Source organism: Camellia sinensis, chromosome 2, assembly GCF_055761805.1.
Source record: "Camellia sinensis isolate YWXY chromosome 2, ASM5576180v1, whole genome shotgun sequence".
NCBI classification, from domain to species: domain Eukaryota; kingdom Viridiplantae; phylum Streptophyta; class Magnoliopsida; order Ericales; family Theaceae; genus Camellia; species Camellia sinensis.
Window position 1 is genome coordinate 95,462,670 of NC_138962.1, and position 21,125 is coordinate 95,483,794.

The 21,125-nt window shown below is 36.5% G+C and overlaps 1 protein-coding gene across 1 annotated transcript in view; it reads left to right on the forward strand.

Annotated features, from left to right (window-relative positions):
- Positions 1–18,934, forward strand: part of LOC114314038 (uncharacterized) — a 39,071-nt gene extending 20,137 nt beyond the window's left edge. The window contains exons 2-10 of the mRNA XM_082912247.1: positions 2,496–2,637; positions 2,737–2,819; positions 2,998–3,283; positions 5,129–5,145; positions 5,249–5,390; positions 5,490–5,663; positions 11,643–11,919; positions 12,015–12,171; positions 18,636–18,934. Coding sequence (XP_082768373.1) covers positions 2,496–2,637; positions 2,737–2,819; positions 2,998–3,283; positions 5,129–5,145; positions 5,249–5,390; positions 5,490–5,663; positions 11,643–11,919; positions 12,015–12,171; positions 18,636–18,796 — 1,439 coding nt within the window. The 3' untranslated portion in view covers positions 18,797–18,934. The remainder of the gene's footprint in view (positions 1–2,495; positions 2,638–2,736; positions 2,820–2,997; positions 3,284–5,128; positions 5,146–5,248; positions 5,391–5,489; positions 5,664–11,642; positions 11,920–12,014; positions 12,172–18,635) is intronic.
- Positions 18,935–21,125: the final 2,191 nt, after the last annotated feature.

Consider the following 21,125-nt stretch of genomic DNA (forward strand, 5'->3'; position numbering starts at 1 on the left):
AAATCTACAACTCTCAATTTATTTATTTATTTTATAAAATACTCATTTCCACTTTAAACACTCTCATATCTAAACTTAGTATTTCTACTCTACACAATTTATGAGAAGAGAAGAACAGATGCAGAGAATGAATGAAGAATAAGAAGGGAATGTGAGGAGCCCCCTCACTCTGTTCGTTTATAGAGGAAATAATGGGGAGAGAGAAGATTAAAAAATTAAAATAAATGAAAAGATGAAATGCTGGAATGGTGGGTTTGGGGATACTGTGGGTGTTACCCACGGTTTGTTGTTGTTGTAGTTTTTTTTTTTTTTTTTTTTTTTTTTTTTTCCATGTGATGGGGAATGGTAAGATTTATTATTAAATGAGAATAAATAAAAATATGATAGATATAAAAGAAATGAGATAAATACAAATAAATAATTTAAAATTAAGTTCTTATCTAAAAATCTCACTACTAAATTATTATAATAAACCACCAATACCACTCACTAAATATTAATACCTCAAAATACGGGGTGTTACATCAAACATGGAAGAGAGAACATGCCATCCCATTCCTCATCATAATGAAAACTTTGGTAGTCTCTCTCTAGCAAGTTTAGTTCTCTCTATATATATGTATATATGTGCACTATATATGATTTTGTGTGACCACCTAGGAGTCTAGGAGTTTTGACAAGATATGGTGTGTCTGGTGTTCTAAACCATCTACTTTTAAGTTAAAAGTTAGTTGCACAAAAACATTTATAAAAAAAAAGTCTTAAATCAATTCGGTCCAGACTTTCTTTTGTTTATTTAATATTCATTTTGATTGTAGTTTGCAAAATAGGTAAATCACAATTCACGATTTGATTCACAAATTTCTAGTCATAGTTTGATTTAGAATCAAACTTGTTAGGTTTTTATTCTTGGCAATCTCGTTTGACAAAACTCCTTTGAGTTGTAATTTTATTCGCACTTGTATTTAAGTGAGGCTATGAGTTTTTAGATGCGAATCCAACCTGAATCGTGCCTTGCAGAGAAGTTTGTGATGTTAATACTTTCAAGATTGCCACTTCGCTGATTATAATGGAGATCGAGCTGCCCGGTCAGCTCGCGGGGGTCCAGAGGGCAACGCCCCTTGGCGGGTTCAGGGCAGCGCCCAGGCGGGGTCGAGGGGCAGCGCCCCCAAAGCAAAATGCAAAATTGCATTCAAAGTTGCCTGTCAACCCTTGCTTGCTTGAGCGAAGGTTGCGTCTGTGTAAAAACCTGAAAGAGATGAATGTATGCTCGAGCGAAGGGTGCGTGGCTCGAGCGAATCCACTTATAGAAAACACGTGTTTTTGGTTCCTCGCTCGAGCGAGAGAGTCTTCGCTCGAGCGAGCTTCGCAGTCCCAGATTTCTATAAGTATTTGTTTTAGTCCAAAACTAGGATTACTTCTCCAGATCTTCTTTTTGGATATTAAGGTTTATATATGGGGATATTTTGCTAGTTTTCTTTGATGTTTAATTGAGTGTTCAACTCATGGTTTAAAAAGTATACATCAAAGGATTGTTTGTTTATTCTAAAAAGAGAGAGAGTTGTTCTTCGGTGGATTCTGAAGAATTTGAGCCTGAAGCTTTGGTGGATTCTGGAGTGGCTCGTCGTCAAGACAATTCCAAGGTGAAGACGGGGTTGGAAGAGGCACATAGGGGTTGGTTCAATTCGGGCGTGGATTCGCTAGGTAATTGAGAGTATACCTGTATAATTCCATTAAATCTTCTTAGTGGATTGTTTTGTGGCTGTTGCCCGTGGTTTTTTTTTTTATCACAATTGGAGGTGTTCTGATTGTGGTTTTTCAACGTTAAAATCGTTGTGTCGATTTATCTTGACTGTTTGATTGGGAATGTTTTATTGCTTTAAATTGATACATAATCACAAATCAATATCTAGCGGATTTCTAGATTTTTCAAAATTGTACCATTTTGATATATGGACATAAATAACTTATTAATATCATACACTTTAAGAACCCTTATTTATATTATTACCTAATATCGTTGCTTCTTGTTTGAAAAATGATGAAGGTTATCAATGATGACATATTGTTTAATGTTTGAAAAAAAATTTATTTTGCTTGATGTTTGATGTATTGAACAATATTTTGTGAACAAATTATGAATGATGCTAAGTTATTAGAAACCGTGGTTTCAAACATAACTAACGGGCATCTCAAGATTTGATTATGTTCTAAAAATTATGAAATCATAAATAACGATTTGGTCCTAGATTTTCCCTTAAATCAAACTAAACCAAACCCTAATATGGTTTGATCCTTGGTGGGTAGATTTTCTCCTAGCTTACTGTTTGTTCTAGGGAAGACTGTTCATTAATGGTTGCAAAAAAAATTCCATAAAGACAGCTATATAATAAATAGAGCATTGGACCGTCAAGATGAGTTGAATTGAATCTGTATATGCAAAGCAAATTAGATCTTTCATAGTAATTTCACATTTTTATCTCTCCATTCTGCAGAAGTAACAAGATCACTAAGAGATATACCACCGGCTCACTACCTTCTCAAGATTGAGTCATTCTCACTACTCTCGCAATTACTCTTAGATGTTGGAATGAAGAATTATGAATCAGACATTTTTGAAGCCAGTGGCTACAAATGGTTTGAGTTTTATATCCTTTATTTGTAAGCATTTGTTTTGTATCTCAAGATACAATTAAATTGATTCTTGTTTTGATCTTTTTTGTGTTGAAATTTAAGGAAATTGTCACTCTACCCAAGTGGCGATAAACAAAGAAAAGGGAAAGGACACATCTCTCTTTACTTGCTAATTGCAGAGACAAGTAATTTACCTGTTGGTTTGTGTATAATCATATTCAAGACAAGTACTTGACCTTCCAAGGTAAGTAGTTTGTTGAGTAACTATTCAATCTCATTTCAATTTATATAAGGTTCCTTAAAAAAATTGTGATTCTATTCCAATGCTTAGATGATGTTTTTTTTTGGGTGAATAATGCTTAGATGACCATAATGGGAAGGTAAAATGCTTTCATTTGATGAAAACTGAATTCGGTTTTCCCCAATTACTCCCATTTGGTACTTTCAACGATGCTGCTAATGGATACCTCATCAGAGACACGTGCTTGTTTGGAGCAGAAGTTGTTATGAATTGCACTGGCAGAGGAGAGTGTCTAACTTTATTGAAAAAAGGACTCGACATTACTTACACTTGGAAGATTGATAAGTTCTCATCTCTAGTTTCCAAAATTCATTATTCTGATGTCTTCACTATTGGAAATCAGGAGTGGTATATGCTATGTTTTAATTTTCTTTTCTTTCAAATTACAATATATGTATCAAAATAACGGCTCTATCCGAAAGGACTGGCAACATGAAAGGGTAAATGTTTGTCCCTCTATTTAGAGTTAGATGATTCGAAAAGCTTTCCTTCTGAATGGAAAACATATGCAAAATACAAGTTGCGCATAAGGAACCAAATCCACCAACTTGTGATAAAAAACCACGGGCCCTTGGCTAGACGAAATATCCACTATGAAAAGAAAAAGAGTATAAGAGATATCGTATAAAGGCCATTCTGGGCTCACATGTTTGCTCAACCTACGAGTCACTCTTCTTCCCCTATTAGATCTCCGCCACAGATATCGAATCACCACGACGCCAATAACGTCAGAATCTACCAAAGTCTATAGTCTTGGAATCGACCAAGAAGGTTCACTTTTGTAAGATGTGAAGAACTTATAGAAAAGCTTGATGATTAGCTTTGAGCTCCTATGGCTAATGTATCATCAAGTAGATGAGAGTTACAAATAATCCTCACTACAAGATCACTCTCAAATAATAAATCTCTTACAAAATAAACTCTCACAAAAATGTATTTCACTCATAAAAATGATCTCTCAAAAGATAAAAATACTCAAAGGAGCTTAGGAGAGAGTGCTCAGAAAGTGGGTGAAAGAGATACAAAATAAATTAGCCGAGCATGCCTTAAATAGATCGGGACCAAAAAAAACCTTCGCGGGCACGCACACCTCTGTCGCAGCCACGGTCATGGGGTTCATTGGCGCGACCGCCCTTCACGAGTTACAGAAAAAAACTTCTGAGAGTTGAATTTTTGGACTGGCCAAATCGCGGGCGCGGTCATTTCCTCGCATGTGTGATGACACAAACACTGATAGCAGCTTTTGAGGACTTTGCTCACTTTGCCCAAAATTTCTCCATTCTTTTAGCAAGCTTTTCCCTCAAATCAAGGAGCCCTATTTTTAGGCTTGTCTCCCACATGCAAAAGCATCCACAAAGTTTGTCCACTTTAGACTTAAAAATTGAATCAAAATGTAGCCTACTCTCTTTGACAATTTTGCCACCCAACTTCTTTTGAGCCACCAAATATTGCATATTTTTGAAACTTGCAACGTTTACCCTTTAATACAATTTGACTAGACTAATTATAAAAACAAATCAAACACAACTCATTTAGAAAATTAGGAGTAAGATAAGATAAAACAAAATAATAAAATCCAAACAACTGAGATCAATTAGTAAGAATGAGTTTTGTCAAAAGAGGTATTGCCAAAACATGAATCATTAATTTCTTTAGGATCAAAATCCTAACAATCTCTCCCTTTCACAATACCGGGACAAAACTTTATAAATCATTCCTGCACAAGATTCGAGCAACAAAGACCAAAACTAAATAAGTAGAAAATCACAATTTTGTCTTTAGAATGAGATTGCCAACTTGCATTGCGATGCACACAATTAGGATTGAAAATCCTAACAGTGTCAACTAAAGATTGGTTGACCGTTAAAGATCATATGTACGGTTCGACCATAAATATCTCCCGTTTCTGTGTGTTCCACATCATTTGTTTTTGAAGTGATGGCAATCAAACCATCCATGTTTATGTAGTGTCATTAGTGATTTAACTCTTTTACAAATTTCATTATTTTTTGTTTATTTTTTTCAATTGATACAAGATTATTTAGAAATTTTACTCCTTTACAAACTCATTGGTGATTTTGTTTATTTAATTATTGATAACATATATATGCTTATAGATAAATACATGCACAAAAATACTTATAAGTTGGTGAAAATACATTATGTTATAATTTGAATTTTCCATTTTTAAAGGACATCTGATAAAATACGTAATACATGGAATTTTTAGTCGAGTTAAGTTGAATGTATGGAAACAAAGCAAACTAGATCTTTCAAAGTAATTTCACATTTTATCTCTTCAACATTTCGTAGAAGTAACAAGATCTCTAAGAGAAATACCACCAGCTCACTTCATTTTCAAGATTGAGTCATTCTCACAACTCTCACAACTACTGTCAGATGCTGAAGTTCAAAATTATGAATCGAACATTTTTGAAGCCAGTGGCTACAAATGGTTGAGTTTGTATACTATTTACTTTTTTTTTTTGTCCTTTCCTATTGAGATACATACCCATATTCTGATTCTTATAGTTCTTTTGTGTTCAACTTGAAGGAAATTATCTTTTTACCCAAATGGTGATAAAACAAGAAAAGGGAAAGGACACATCTCTTTGTACTTGGTAATCGCAGAAACTAGTAATTTACCTATTGGTTGGGAGGTCAATGTGAACTTCAAATTGTTTGTGTATGATCAAATTCAAGACAAGTACATGCCCATCCAAGGTAGGTAGTTTTTTTAGAACCAATCAATTTCCTTTATGATTGTTTGAGGTTTTTAAATTTTCATCCTCATGCATATTTTGCATACATTAATTATTCTACACACTTGATTTTTCTTCTTTATTTCAATACCCAGATGCCAATGGGAAGTGAAAAATCTAGAAATCCCCTAGATGTTGATTTGTGATTATGTATCAATTTTAAGTAGAATATAACAATCCCAATCAAACAATCAAGACAAAGAGACACAGCGATTTAACGTGGAAAAAACCACAATTGGACACCTCCAACTGTGATCAAAAAACCACGGGCAACAGCCACAAGAACAATCCACTAAGAAGAATTAAAGGAATTACACAAGTATACTCTCAATTACCTAGCGAATCCACAACGCCTAATTGAACCAACCTCTATGTGCCTCTTCCAACCCCATCTTCACCACGGAATTGTCTTTCTGATGAGCCACTCCGGATTCCACCAAAGCTTCAGGCTCGAATTCTTCAGAATCCACAACTGAAGAATAACTCTCTCTTTTGTAGAACAAAACACAACCTTTGATGTACTCTCTTTAGAACATGAGTTGAATACTCAATAAAACATCAAAGAAAACTCATAAAATATCCCCAGATATAAACCCTAGAAACCAAAAAGAAGATCTGGAGAAGTTATCCTAAAATCTGACCCAACACGCGAATTTATAGAATCTGTCCCGCGATCTCCGCTCGAGCTCAACACAGCCCGCTCGAGCGGACTGACCAAAAACTGCGTGCGAATAAACTGAGATGCGCTCGAGCGTAGGAGAATCTTCTCGAGCGTAAAATCACACCTTCCAGTATTTTTACAGGCGACTGCAGAGATGCTGAGAGCTTCCAATCCGCGCTCGAGCGTCCCTTTCCCCGCTCAAGCGGGAAGGCCAAAAATGGAAAAACTGGAAAAAAATAACATGATCGGACAGGCAACTTTGAATGCATTTTTGCATTTTGCTTCGGGGGTGCTGCCCCTCGACCCCGCCGTGGCGCTGCCCCGGACCCGCCAAGGGGCGCTGCCCCCTGGACCCCCGCGAGCTGACCGGGCAGCTCGATCCCCGTCATAATCAGCAAAGTGGCAATCTTGAAAGCTTTATCATCACAAACTTCTCTGAAATGCTTGATTCGGGTTGGATTCGCATCTAACAACTCATAGCCTCACTGAAATAAAAATGCGAATAAAATTACAACTCAAAGGAGTTTTGTCAAACGGGATTGCCAAGAAATAAAACCTAACAATCTCCCCCTTTGGCAATGCCGTGACAAAACACACCTAACAAATAAAATCCTAAACACCCCAACCCATTACAGCCAACAAAAGCCAACTTGTTTTTTCAAGGTCTTGATCTGCAAAATAGTTATTAGTGCCACAATCTCCAAAACAACTATTAGTTCTACAATAGTATATGAAAAAGCAATAGACATATGACACGATTATCTTGAAACATGAGATGGAAAACATGAATAGATGAAAACTAAGACTCATGAACAACAACTCTCAAACAACAAAAGCAAGATCATAAACCCCACAAGCAATGATATGACGATGTAAAAACCATGAACATACAAGAAGGGCAAATAGTGTATAGCAACATGCAAAACATATAGCCAATCTCCCTTATCAGACATAACAAAGTGTTCATGCTAAACAACTCTTGCAATGAAAAACCAAACTCACTTACACACCCAAATCAAGATGAACCAAACTCCCCCTCACTAAAAGCAACCACAAACACTGAAAAACAGTGAACAAGAAGAGAATGATAAAAATAATATGGTGGAGCAAGTAAGGAATTTCAGATTAGTACCTTAAAACACATAAGATTATCCAGGAAGCACCATTACAAGAAAACACAATGTGCACAGTCTGTAGAAGATTCCTCATGCAAGAAAGTGATGCATTATGTGAAAAGCATAGATCCCATGATAAAAAGTGTGTGTGTGACGCTTGGAGTTCGACAAACACTAGATTCAATCCTGGTAGTGATATGAAAGCCGGACCTCCGACAAGAGAATCTTAAGCACGACAAAGGAAAGTCAAACCACTAGGAATCAAGGGGTATTTGGTGAGTAAAGGCGGAGGCTCCCCCTCAATCAATGAATCTTTTTTTCTTTTTCTTTTTTTTTTCTTTCTTTTCCACATTTTTTTCTTTCTTTTGTATATTTTGTCTTCTTCTCTTTCTTTTTCTTTTTCTTTTGCACAATCATTGGTGGCTGACACGCTCAAGAGTATGGAAACCGAACCAGAGAAGCATGGATATAATAATGATGGCCTGGTTGGTGACTCTGAGGTGGCCTTTTCCTCATGGCTGGACTGCAAAGAATAGAGGGGAAAGCCATGGAGGTGCAAAAAAGATGGTAGGCGGTTAAGAGACTCAACATCACCCATGATATGCTAGTATAGGTCAATTCCTCTAGAAACACAAAAGATCAATGACAGAAGTCCATAGAAAAAAATAATCACTAGGGCGGAAGACTCCAGAATTTGCTAATCCAAGAATGTGTACAGAATGAGACATACTAATCAAAGAACACACACTCCAAAATGAGTAATGACCACAGAAAGCACACACATATTAACATGTAATGGATTTTCTCATCAATTCCAATATGTACCAAGGACCACTCAAAAATTTCAAGCTTGCAAAACCATACTAAGAAAATCTGTTTGGATTTTTTTTTTTTCAATTTTTTTTTTCTTAACCAAAGCAAGACAAAAAAACAAACAAGCACACATTAAAAGACCCAAAAAAAAAACACACAAAAACCTATAAACTAAAACGACCAAACAAATTAACACAAGTCAACTTTTCTCACCCAAATCTTTTTGATCTTAACAAAATTAGGTCTAGCGGTCTTGGTAAATGTCATGGCATTGTGAACACCCTCATGAATCTTGGTATTCTGCCTGGACATGTAAGGTTGTCTCCTAATCCAAAAAGTATTCGAATTCCTACCCTTCTGAGACACTCTCCCATGCAATTTATAACAATAAGATCGAATATGACCATGCATACCACAATGATGACAAATAAAAACAGGGTGTCCAGGATGTACCTTCTTTTCTTTTACCTTACCAACTCTAGGAAGTTTGAGAAGTCCATCCTTTTGTTGGATTTTTTGTTCTCCCTTTCCTTGAGTTCTTGTATCATGAGATGTTGAAGCACTCTGTTTTTGCTCTTTCTTACCACCAAAGCCAATGCCACTCTTGTCACAACTCATTTGTTGAGACCCAATGATATCCTCCAAAGTCTTTGATCCTTTGTTCCAAAGACCAATGGTAGCCATAGCACACTTGAGCTCTTTCTCTTTCTTGATCATTAGTTCTTCCAAAGCAACTTGTGACATCTCGAGAGATTCAATCTTTTCTTTATACATGGCATGGGTTTGCAACAGCTCATTCCTCTCTGTCTCACAAGTCAACAATTTTGCACAAAGAACTTGTTGATCATCAGCTATCTTGATGGCATTGATCCTAGCCTCGGAAATCTCCTCCTTAAGTTTGACATTCTCACATTCACATGCTTTGAGTTTCTTTGTGAGTTTGTCATTCAATTTGAATAACTTAAGAGACTCCTGATACAACTTTTCATAAGCTTGCTCAAGCTCTTCATGATCACTTTCTGAGGATTCATCATCAGTGATATTCTCAACCGACATCTTCGGAGAATCTGTTTGTCCTTCAGCTTCGGAAGCCGCCATGAAAGCCAGAAATTGTTTATGACCCTCTTCACTGTGATCTTCATTGTCACTTTCATCTTTATCAGATTCTGATTCATCATCCCAAGTGATAGCGAGGGCTTTCTTCTTCCTCAAACGAGTAGGGCATTCTGAAGCAAAGTGGCCAAATCCTTGGCATTCATAGCATTGGAGTCTTTCAGAGTTCTCTTGTATCTTTCCTTTCTCCTTCTTGGCTATAGGATTAATTTTGAGTTTATCTTTGCCTTTAGATTTATGAGAATGAGTAGATTCCAAAAGATTAGGATTCTTTTTCAAAAAAGATTTTTTAAATTGTTTAACAAAAGCAGCCATAATCTTGGAATCTCTATCACAATCCTCATCAGAATCCTCTCTAACTTTATGAGTACTACTAAAAGCAATATCTTTTTTTCTGTTTGAAATTCCTGTGTGCCTCATAAGTTTGGAGATTTCCAACCAACTGATCCAGCTTGAGGTTGTCAACATCTTGAGCCTCCTCAATAGCCGTAACTTTTGGTTGGAACCGATCGGGCAAGGATCTCAAAATTTTTCCCACAACTTTGGATTCTGGAATTTTTTCACCTAAATTGAAGCTGGAATTTACAATGTCACTCAACTTCGCATAAAATTCATCAAAGGTCTCACTATCTTTCATTGAAAGGTTTTCGAAACTAGATGTGAGCCTTTGAAGTTTTGAACGTTTCACAGAAGGAGTGCCCTCATGAATAGTTTGTAAGATATCCCAAGCCTCTTTTGCGACTTCACAATTACAAATACGACTAAATTCTTCAGGTGTGACAGCGCAAAAGAGAGAATTGATAGCTTTACTATTCCAGCTACTATTTTGGTAATCAGTTGTGTCCCACTTATCAATTGGTTTGGGGATTGTAACTCCATCAACGATAATTGTTGGTTCAGTCCACCCATTCATGACGGATTGCCAAACTTTTTCATCAATAGATTTTAAAAAAGATCTCATCCGAGCTTTCCAAAAAGAATAATTGGATCCGTCAAGTAGGGGTGGTCGAACCATAGAGTTTCCTTCACGAATTGTATCCATTATCACAAATCAAACAAGATCTCATTCTAAAAGATATATTTTTTTTAAAAAAAAAAAAAAATAGAACGACCTGCTCTGATACCAATTGAAAAATCTAGAAATCCCCTAGATGTTGATTTGTGATTATGTATCAATTTTAAGCAGAATATAACAATCCCAATCAAACAATCAAGACAAAGAGACACAGCGATTTAACGTGGAAAAAACCACAATTGGACACCTCCAACTGTGATCAAAAAACCACGGGCAATAGCCGCAAGAACAATCCACTAAGAAGAATTAAAGGAATTACACAGGTATACTCTCAATTACCTAGCGAATCCACAACGCCTAATTGAACCAACCTCTATGTGCCTCTTCCAACCCCATCTTCACCACGGAATTGTCTTTCTGATGAGCCACTCCGGATTCCACCAAAGCTTCAGGCTCGAATTCTTCAGAATCCACAACTGAAGAATAACTCTCTCTTTTGTAGAACAAAACACAACCTTTGATGTACTCTCTTTAGAACATGAGTTGAATACTCAATAAAACATCAAAGAAAACTCACAAAATATCCCCAGATATAAACCCTAGAAACCAAAAAGAAGATCTGGAGAAGTTATCCTAAAATCTGACCCAACACGCGAATTTATAGAATCTGTCCCGCGATCTCCGCTCGAGCTCAACACAGCCCGCTCGAGCGGACTGACCAAAAACTGCGTGCGAATAAACTGAGATGCGCTCGAGCGTAGGAGAATCCGCTCGAGCATAAAATCACACCTTCAAGTATTTTTACAGGCGACTGCAGAGATGCTGAGAGCTTCCAATCCGCGCTCGAGCGTCCCTTTCCCCGCTCGAGCGGGAAGGCCAAAAATGGAAAAACTGGAAAAAAATAACATGATCGGACAGGCAAGTTTGAATGCATTTTTGCATTTTGCTTCGGGGGTGCTGCCCCTCGACCCCGCCGTGGCGCTGCCCCGGACCCGCCAAGGGGCGCTGCCCCCTGGACCCCCGCGAGCTGACCGGGCAGCTTGATCCCCGTCATAATCAGCGAAGTGGCAATCTTGAAAGCTTTATCATCACAAACTTCTCTGAAATGCTTGATTCGGGTTGGATTCGCATCTAACAACTCATAGCCTCACTGAAATAAAAATGCGAATAAAATTACAACTCAAAGGAGTTTTGTCAAACGGGATTGCCAAGAAATAAAACCTAACAGGAAGGTCAGACGCTTTCACGGGATGAAAACAGAGTGCGGTTTTGCCCAATTACTCCCACTCAATACTTTCAATGATGCTGATAACAGATACCTCATTTGTGACACATGCATTTTTGGAGCAGAAGTTTTTGTTATAAATTATACTGGCAGAGGACAGTCTATAAACATACTGAAGGAACTAGACTGTACTTACACCTGGAAGATTGATAATTTCTCGTCTCTAGACGGTCAAATTCATTACTCTGATGTCTTCACTTTTGGAAATCGAAAGTGGTATGCAATGTTTGAGTTTGCACTCAATTACTAAATGCAAATTGAAAATTTGACAATTTACTGTTTTTTATGCCTTCCTACAAAACCAGGAATTTATAGATATATCCTAAAGGAGATTTAACTGCAAAGGATAAATGCATGTCCCTCTTTTTAGGGTTAGATGATTTGAAAACCTTTCCTTCTGAACGGCAAACATATACAAAATACAAGATGCGCATAAGGAACCAATACCATGGCGAGCATATAGAGATTGAAGGTGATATTTTGTATTCTTCTATTTTTTGTTCATATCTTAGGTGCCATTGACAACATGAACATAAATTTACCCTTCTTTTCCCTCTAAAAATCCAACAAATGAACATAAAAGTATAAAATAAGTATGAATACAGTCCGAAGAAATCATATCCATGGACACTGCTTGTCTCATTTGCAAATTATGAAGAGCTTTTCATTTATCACTACAAGAATTTTCACTTTTGGCGATTAAATTTTTAGTCGCCAAAAGTTAATTTTTAGTCACCGAAGGGTTTCAGCGACTAAATTATTTGGTCGCAGAAGTAGTCGTGGAATAATTGTCGGTAAAGATAATTAACGACTAAAATTATTTTAGTCGCCAAATGTATTAAATTATTTTAGTCACCAAAAGGTTGGACATAAAATTAAATTAGTACATTTTCGGCGACCAAACTTTTAGTCGCCTAAAGTCCCACATTTTTAGCTACTAAAATTTTAGTCGGCAAAGAGTTCTTGTTTTGGCTACTAAATATTTGGTCGCCTAAAGTCCCACATTGTTTGCTACTAAAATTTTAGTCTGCAAAGAGTTCTTGTTTTGGCTACTAACTATTTGGTCGCCTAAAGTCCCACATTTTTTGCTACTAAAATTTTAGTCGGCAAAGAGTTCTTATTTTGGCTACTAAATTTTTGGTCGCCTAAAGTCCCACATTTTTTGTTACTAAATTTTTAGTCGGCAAAAGTGTTTTTATTCTTTAGCTTTTGTTTTTAGCTACGAAATATTTTAGTCGCCAAATCTTTGCTTTTCTTTAGGCTACAAAACTTTTAAACGCTAGAATTTTTTTTTTTTGCTACAAAACTTTTAGTCACCAAATGTCTATTTTTTTATTTTTTTTTGGCTACAAAATTTTAGCCGCCCAAGCTATTTTCCCAATTTCTTTTTAGCTACTAATTGTTTAATCGCCAAAAACATGATATTATGTTTTATTGCAAAATTATAATTTCTCCACAACCTTTCCATATTCCATGCAACTTGTAATACGTACATAAACAAAATGATACATATACTATCAATCATTCCACAATCTTCATCCATATACAAAAAATAAATAACTTTAAATGTCAAAGTCCATACAAACCAACTATTGTCCAAACTAAAATAATAATTTCATACAAAATATAGAATCATACAAAAATCAAAGCCCTCCATATACAAAAAATACATTTATTACCAAGCGAAATTACCATTTGGCATGGTACAAATTACCATCATAATCTATACCACGACAAAAGGTGATATATGTACCATGACAAAAGTTTTTCTATAGACCATGACAAAAGGTCATATATGTACGCCGACAAATGGTCATATATGTACCACGACAAAAGTTTTTCTATAGACCATGACAAAAGGTCATATATGTATGCCAACAAATGGTCATATATGTACCACGACAGAAGGTGATCTTTGTACCATGACAGTCATTATCTGTTGATTGCCAAAAGTTTTTAATAGTGAACTACACAAAAGCTAAGGACGACAAAAGTATTATATTAGTTCTATACAGAAGTGAAATTTCTTCTCCATACACCAAAATGGATTATCCACAAGTCCATGCAACAAAGCCATCTACAAATGGAAAACTTAAGTTTTGGGAATGCACATGTATGCTTAAATGGATGGTGCTCCTTTTGTTGTTTTCGATTTTATAATTTATGCTTCTAGTGTTTCTTTTATCACTGGTGTTCAGTAGTGAGATTCTATATTCAAGAGGTAAAAAGAGACATCTCTATGAACTAGGACCAGGACCAGAGTAGGTTTCTAAGCATATCTCATCAAACTAGTTTCCCTAGTGAAGCACAAAAATGGTTTGATTTCACACAACGTTGAACCATAATTAGTTTCAAGGTGTTGATTTAGAAATTCATCGAATAATAATATTCTAAAGTTGAGGCATAAGGGAAATTTGTAGGGTGACGGTTGACAATAGGATTTTAAATTCATCTCCTTGTACCACCTTCCCTATTCAAGCACAATTTGAAATGGACTTGATGCAATAGTGGGACATACTGGGCTTCATGTTGTAGCTCACTATGATTTTATACAATAGTGGAAGTTTAAAGCTCGTATGATGATTGAGCCAAAACAGAAGTAACTCTTATGATGGGCTTTTCTTCAAACCATTTGATGAGGAAAACAAAAAACCTTTGCCTGAAGGGTTTTTTTTTTTTTTTTTTTTTTCCCTTCATGTTTTAATAAATATTATTAAAACACAATAATACCCACTTCATAAAAAATTTCAGGATACAAACTCAGTACCTTATGTAGTGTAGGTTGAATGATCCAGCTGCTGTTGAGTGACAATAATTGTAGTGATTGAATCACCTGCATATGTAGACAGAGCATTATATATACACACATTAAATTAGGGCCATATACATTATATATTAAACATCTGCATATATCCACACAACATTATATATACACACATTCACCTGTATATATTACACATCATCTTTGAAATTTATCATAAATTACAGCCACAAACATTAAATTTTGAATAAACCCTAAAGCAACAATGTGAGAAAATGGGGAAACAAAGCAAGGGGGATAGAGAGAGAGAGAGACAGAGACAGAGACGGAGAGAGAGAGAGAAAGAGAGAGACAGACAGAGACTGTGCGTAAGAGAGCTCAAGCGAGAGAGAGAGAGAGAGAGAGAGAGAGAGACACCTACAATATGTGTACAAAGCATTTTATATATACACACACACACACATATATTAAACATCATCTTTGAAATTTTTAATAAATTAAAGGCACATACATTCAAATTTGAATAAACCCTAAACTAACAATGTCAGAAGAGAGGAAAGCAGAGTAAAGAAGAGAAAGAGAGAGACAGAGTGTCACAACCCCATTCCGCCCCTAGTAGAATGGTACCGTGATGGCCAGTAATCCAAGATTACCGAAGGCCAACTTACAAAGATTCACACACAATCAGAGTATACATATGGGGCTTACATGTGCGGAAGCAATAAATTTAAATCTAATTAGTCCATAAGAGCTGTGCATAGATCAAATGAAATGACATACACTTTAACATGGTTTTACAACTTGAATACAAATAAAATAAAGTACATGTTACATCCTGATCAAGAGGCTTCTCAAGTCGACATATACAAAAGAGTTGAAATATAAAGCCAAGAAGCATAATCTTCAAGATGCAAGCAAAAGTATGAATCCAAAACATCATGCAAAACACATCTAGGCGTCACCACCGTCTTGCTCGTCACCTACATATATATAAGGAGAGGGTGAGCTTGGATACTCAATGAATGATATTAGAAATAAAGGTTTGCATGACTGATATTTAAGATCTTTATCAAACAATACATAGCATATCTTGTACAAAATCAAAGGATGAACCAAGTTCATCTGTCAAATCTTTCAAAGCTTCAAGGGATGCTTACTAGCATCTACATAATACAAAGGATGGCATTTCGGACAAACCCACGCGGTAAACCATCTGTGGCAAGGCAAATGAGATCTCAAACAAGGGTACTAGTTGCATTATAGTCCCCTAGCATTAAGGACTTTCAAAACAAGGGTACTATTTGCATTATAGTCCCCTAGCACTAAGGACTTTCTAAGAATGTCATCAAAACAATTATAATACTTGTTACAACTAGTAATAATCATTCATGCTTGATCAAATACTTTTCCAAAACAAAGCAAAGCTTTATCAAAACTTTATAATATAGCTTTATTAAAAATACCACTCACATAGCTCTTCGGGTGTAGGGATTAAGGCAAGAATCCAAGACCTACAAATACATGGCAAAGTCTACTGAATGCATTTCAAGAAGACAAGTAGGAATGCTCAAAGATGGTTATGAAATGCATTTCTCAAAACAAGCTTTACATGAGTGTAAATGATCCCGGCATTTCTTTCTAAAACCAAGTCAAAACAAACAATCATATGCTGGGAGTCAAACACTATTTTTCATCTCGAGAAACATGCTAGGTACCAACCAGGTCTTGGCCGAGGTCCCACACCTCTTGGCCGAGGTATGGTCCCGACGACCACATTCACGGAAATGAAGTCTAGGAAAAATATGGGTTTCCTTTGAAGAACATGAAGAATATGAACATGGAGAACATGAATGCTAAAATCATAGCTTCTTTATTCAAAATCAAAGATTTCATGAGATGAGTTCGAAAACATGGACATGGGTACCCATACTTGGATATTTCATGAAAACAAACACAAAAAATATGGAACTTGACACAAACTTTCGGATCAAAACAAGGTTTTTCTTCAAGAACACATGAACATCATTTTCTCTTTCTAAAACCAAACTTTAAATCAATGCATGGCTCCTAAATCATGCTAGATCATGCAATGTAGTTAGATGAACATAAAGAACAACGAGAGCAAATCAAGATTCTATCCTCAAAACTCGGATCTAACGGTTCAAGGTGTGAAGATCAAGCTTGGAATTCTACTCACTCTAATAACTCCTTCTTCCTCTCCCTAAAGCTTCTCTCTCAACCATGCAAAATATGACACACAATGATATGTTTTCTCCTACTGCCGGCTGACTTAACCCTCTACTGGGACACGTGGCACTACCGGATTGGATTTCCTCAAAAGGTGACTGAATGACAAGACAAGAGCATGACAAAGGATGTTCAACAAGTAAGGTGACATGGGCACTCCGGCAGGTAAGGACCTCGGATTAGGACAAGGCTTCTGCAAGTAAGGTCTCAATGATCTCAGCTAGGAAGGTTGACACCTGGCCTAGCTGTGCCACACCTTGGCCTAGATATGCCACACCTCAGTCTAGGTCATACCGGTCCAGAAACAAGATCACCAGGTGCAGGGATCAAAGATCTAAAATATTTAAAGGATAACATCTCGGCTTAGATGATACATATCTCAGCCTTGGTGATGCACACCTCGGCCTAGATGATGACATCTCGGCCAATATGCCAGGGTGAAGGTGGAGGTCAACCAAAGTGGTTCCAAGATAGTCCTAGGTGTTAAAGGTCCAAAGGTGTGACCTAGGCTTTAGGTGACCTCGGCTACACACACCAAGCAAGGGACAACACATACAAACAATACTCAAGCCAAAACACGTAGGTACAAAACAAGACGGAAACCTTACTTTAGGCAAAACAAATCAGAACCACAAATGCAAGCTTAACAAAAACAAAACATGCAGATGCACATGAACATGACTAAGACGAGGATGAGGGTCACTACACAGAGGGAGAGAGAGACTGTGTGAGAGAGCTCAAGAGACACAGAGAGAGAGATGCACGGATAGACCGTGAGCGAAAGCAAGAGTGTGAGAGAGAGAGAGAGAGAGAGAGAGAGAGAGAGAGAACCTGCGATGTGCGGCTATGACAGTGGTGATTTGTGACGGTGGTGATTTGTGTGGAGGCGGTGGTCGTCGTAATGTCAACCGTACGGTAGGCTATGGTGAGGGGGATTCTTTTTGTGAGGCTTGGTGAAGGACAGTGTGTGTGTGTTATAAAGTGTGAAGTTGCGTTGTATAATAGAGATAAGGGCGCGCGCGAAAAATAAAGGAATTGGCCGGTTGAAAATTGAACCTTTAGCGACTAAGGCCCCGTTTGTTTTGGGTGAAAGAGAGGGTATTGGGATTGCTAATACCAAGGTATTAGTAATAGCCTTGTTTGTTTTGGGGGAAGGCCTTGGGACTATTAGTCCCTTGGTATTACTAATACCCTTGGAGAGGGGATTGGTAAGGAGGAGGTAGAGATGGTATTAGAAAAATAGTGAGGGGATTAGAAATTTTTTTATTTTTTATATATGGGAAATTTTTTTTAAAATATAATTTTTAATTTTTTATATTTTTTTATTTGTTTTATTATTTTATATAAAAATAATTTAACAATTCCTCACTACTAATCCCCTCACTATCAATCCCTTCACTAATAATCCCCTCACTATTAATCCCCTCACTATCAATCCCCTCCATTCTATCTCCCAAAACAAACGGGGCCTAATTTCTCTATTTGTCGGCAAAGGAATATATATGTCGAGTAAATTTTTTTGTAGCCAAACGGTGACTGAACAGCAACGAAAATATTAGTCGCCAAAAGTCCTATTTGGCTACTAATTTTAATTTTAGTTGGGAAAAACCAATATTGCTGATTAATTTATTTTTTGGGGGCCTAAAATGTGGACTAACAACGACCAATCTCCTTTTTAGTCGCTAAAAGTGGAGTTTTTACCGACTAAATTTAAATTTTGTCGCCAATAAGTAATATTTATTGACGAAAATATTTTAGTAGCGATATCTTGAACCAACGCTGACAAAATTAATTTTAGTCACCAAAAAATGTACTTTCGGCGACTAAAAATTGTTTAGTTGCCAAAAATGGTCGCCTGAGGTGCAATTTCTTGTAGTGTATGTAGATCTTTTGGGTAGTTAAATAACAATTGTCCAATTCTCTTGCAGGTTCCGATTGTTTTACTTCAAGTTCCATCTCCTGGGGTACATCTTCGTTGTTGTCGTTAAGTGACCTCCATGATGCTTCTAAGGGCTTCCTCGTGAATGATACTTTAATTGTTGAAGCCGAAGTTAGCGCCATATCCACAGTGAAGAATTTCTCTGTGTAAATATGCGCGAGGCTTTTATCCCAGTAATACAAGGAAGTTAGTAGTATCCTTGTCCTTTTAATCTGTTAATATCATCTTGTGCATGGACACCACCTTATGAGTTAAAGACTTTTATGCTATGTAAGACTTCTTATCATGTGCGAGTTGTTTTTTAACTGTTTGTGATTCTTGACTGTGACTTGTTTACATTTAATTAAAATCATGGAGATAGTCTAAAGATCCAACTCCTTTTGAGAAATATACTTCTTGCAGGTATGAATGTTGATATTGTCATCACAATTAATATTGAATTTGACACAAAACTAGCCATTGTACATGATTTATATTTTAAGGATCACGACACAAGTGAGTTATTAGCTCATGTGTTTAAATCATTATTATAGATTACTGAAGGCAAATCAAATAGGCTGACAGTATTCTTAGGGAAACAAAACATTGTTGTACTGTTCTTTTTTTTTTTTTTTTTTCTTTCTAGGGTTTCAACAATGTTCGTTATAAAATTTCGGTGAAACATAATCCATATCCACCCAACCTTCTCAACTAGAGGCCCTTATAATATTTCACATATCTTCCTTTCAAACTCTATTTTGAATTTTCCTATCAAAATGAGTAGTGCTCTACAAAGCAGACAAAATTTACAATTTGATACAGCACTCATCTTATTAGTAAGCTGAGTCACATTTCACATACAAAGTTTTATTTTTCTAAATTATGAGCCAGTGTTAGCAACAATAACGCCAAGCCTAGATTGATAGGGACTTTGCCTTGTTATTTTTTACCAATCAATCAATAATTAGACGATTGTGTGTGTTTCTAATGCCTTGAATATTCAAGGACTTTTTTGGAATGAACAATGAATGAAAAATGAGACAAAGGATTGAAGAATAATAATATAAGGAAGGATATTATATTATTTTTCAAAGAAGAATACAAATACACTGATTATACAATGTTTTAACTATGAAAGGAAAATTCAATCTAGCAACTATTGTAAACAAAAATACGATAAGAAATAATCATTGGATTGACCATGGTGAGAGAACTTAATTTTTTGACAACTTCGGGTACCAAAGCTAAATGCTTAAGTTGTTAGAGAGCAAGTAATTAAAATAATAAAATTAATTATTTTCTAAAAACTTATCTATATCTATCTATCTATCTATCTATCTATCTATCTATCTATCTATATATATTATATAACGAAAAGGGGATTTTAGTGAGAAGAGCTAAGAGAGCTCTAAGGGCTCAATCCAAATTTCTTGATTTTTCAATTTTAAAAAATAATTAATAAATCACACACTTTTTTTTTTTGATAAGCAAAGAAAATTTTATTGATGAAATGTAACATACAAAGTATGTGGATACATCAATAAAGGGGAGAGGACAGAGCTAACTACAGCATAGAGCTAGTAACTTGATTCCCACACAGTGGACATCAAGAAAGGACCCGAACTGAAGCTAGCAACCACCCCAACAGTTGGCAAAAAACCAACCAGGGAAAAGACCAAAGCAAAAGAAACACACAACCATACCACCTCTGCACAATAGAAATATCACAAAGTTAACCTGATCTGGTGGAGATTGGATACAATGTCATAAACTGAATAATCCACTTTCAAATGCCATTTGGACCACAAAGCAATCTGCACTTTAATCTTTTCGCATAGAACTTGAATATCAGGATGAGCACCCTTAAACAAACATTCATTCCGCAACTTCCAGATAGACCAAAAAACAACAAAGGGGATAATCTGCCAGACTTTACCAATCCATGACTTGAACTTACCACCAAACCACCAATGCAGCAAGCTTGCAACTAAACCTTGTATAGCCTAGACTTGACCCCACCAAAATACCATGTGGGACCAACACTTCCAAACCAGAGGACAGTGCAGGAGCACATGATCAACAAACTCCTCCATAGTTTGACAGAACACACGCAGGTTATTAACACTCACATCAAGGACCCCAATCCTTTGGAGGAAGGTTGAGGTTTTGACCCTACCACGCCAAACCAACCAACAAAAAAACTGCATTTTTGGAGGAGCTAAGTTCATCCACACCCCTGGTGGTACTGCCATACCTGGCCCTGTAGCTAGATCCCACCGCCTCCTCACAAAAAAGACTGTGAACTGCCCTGACCTCTCTACTGCCCAAGAACAAGAGTCCTCAATACCAATTCTAAGGATTGGGGATAACACCAGCATTCCAATCAGCCTCTGCAGCTCCTCTTCTTCCCAAGCTAATAGATTTTTTCTAAATTAGAGCTGTCACCCCCTTGATAGACTTTTCTTCATACTGATTTGGTGCAGAGTCTCCTCCTTCTCTG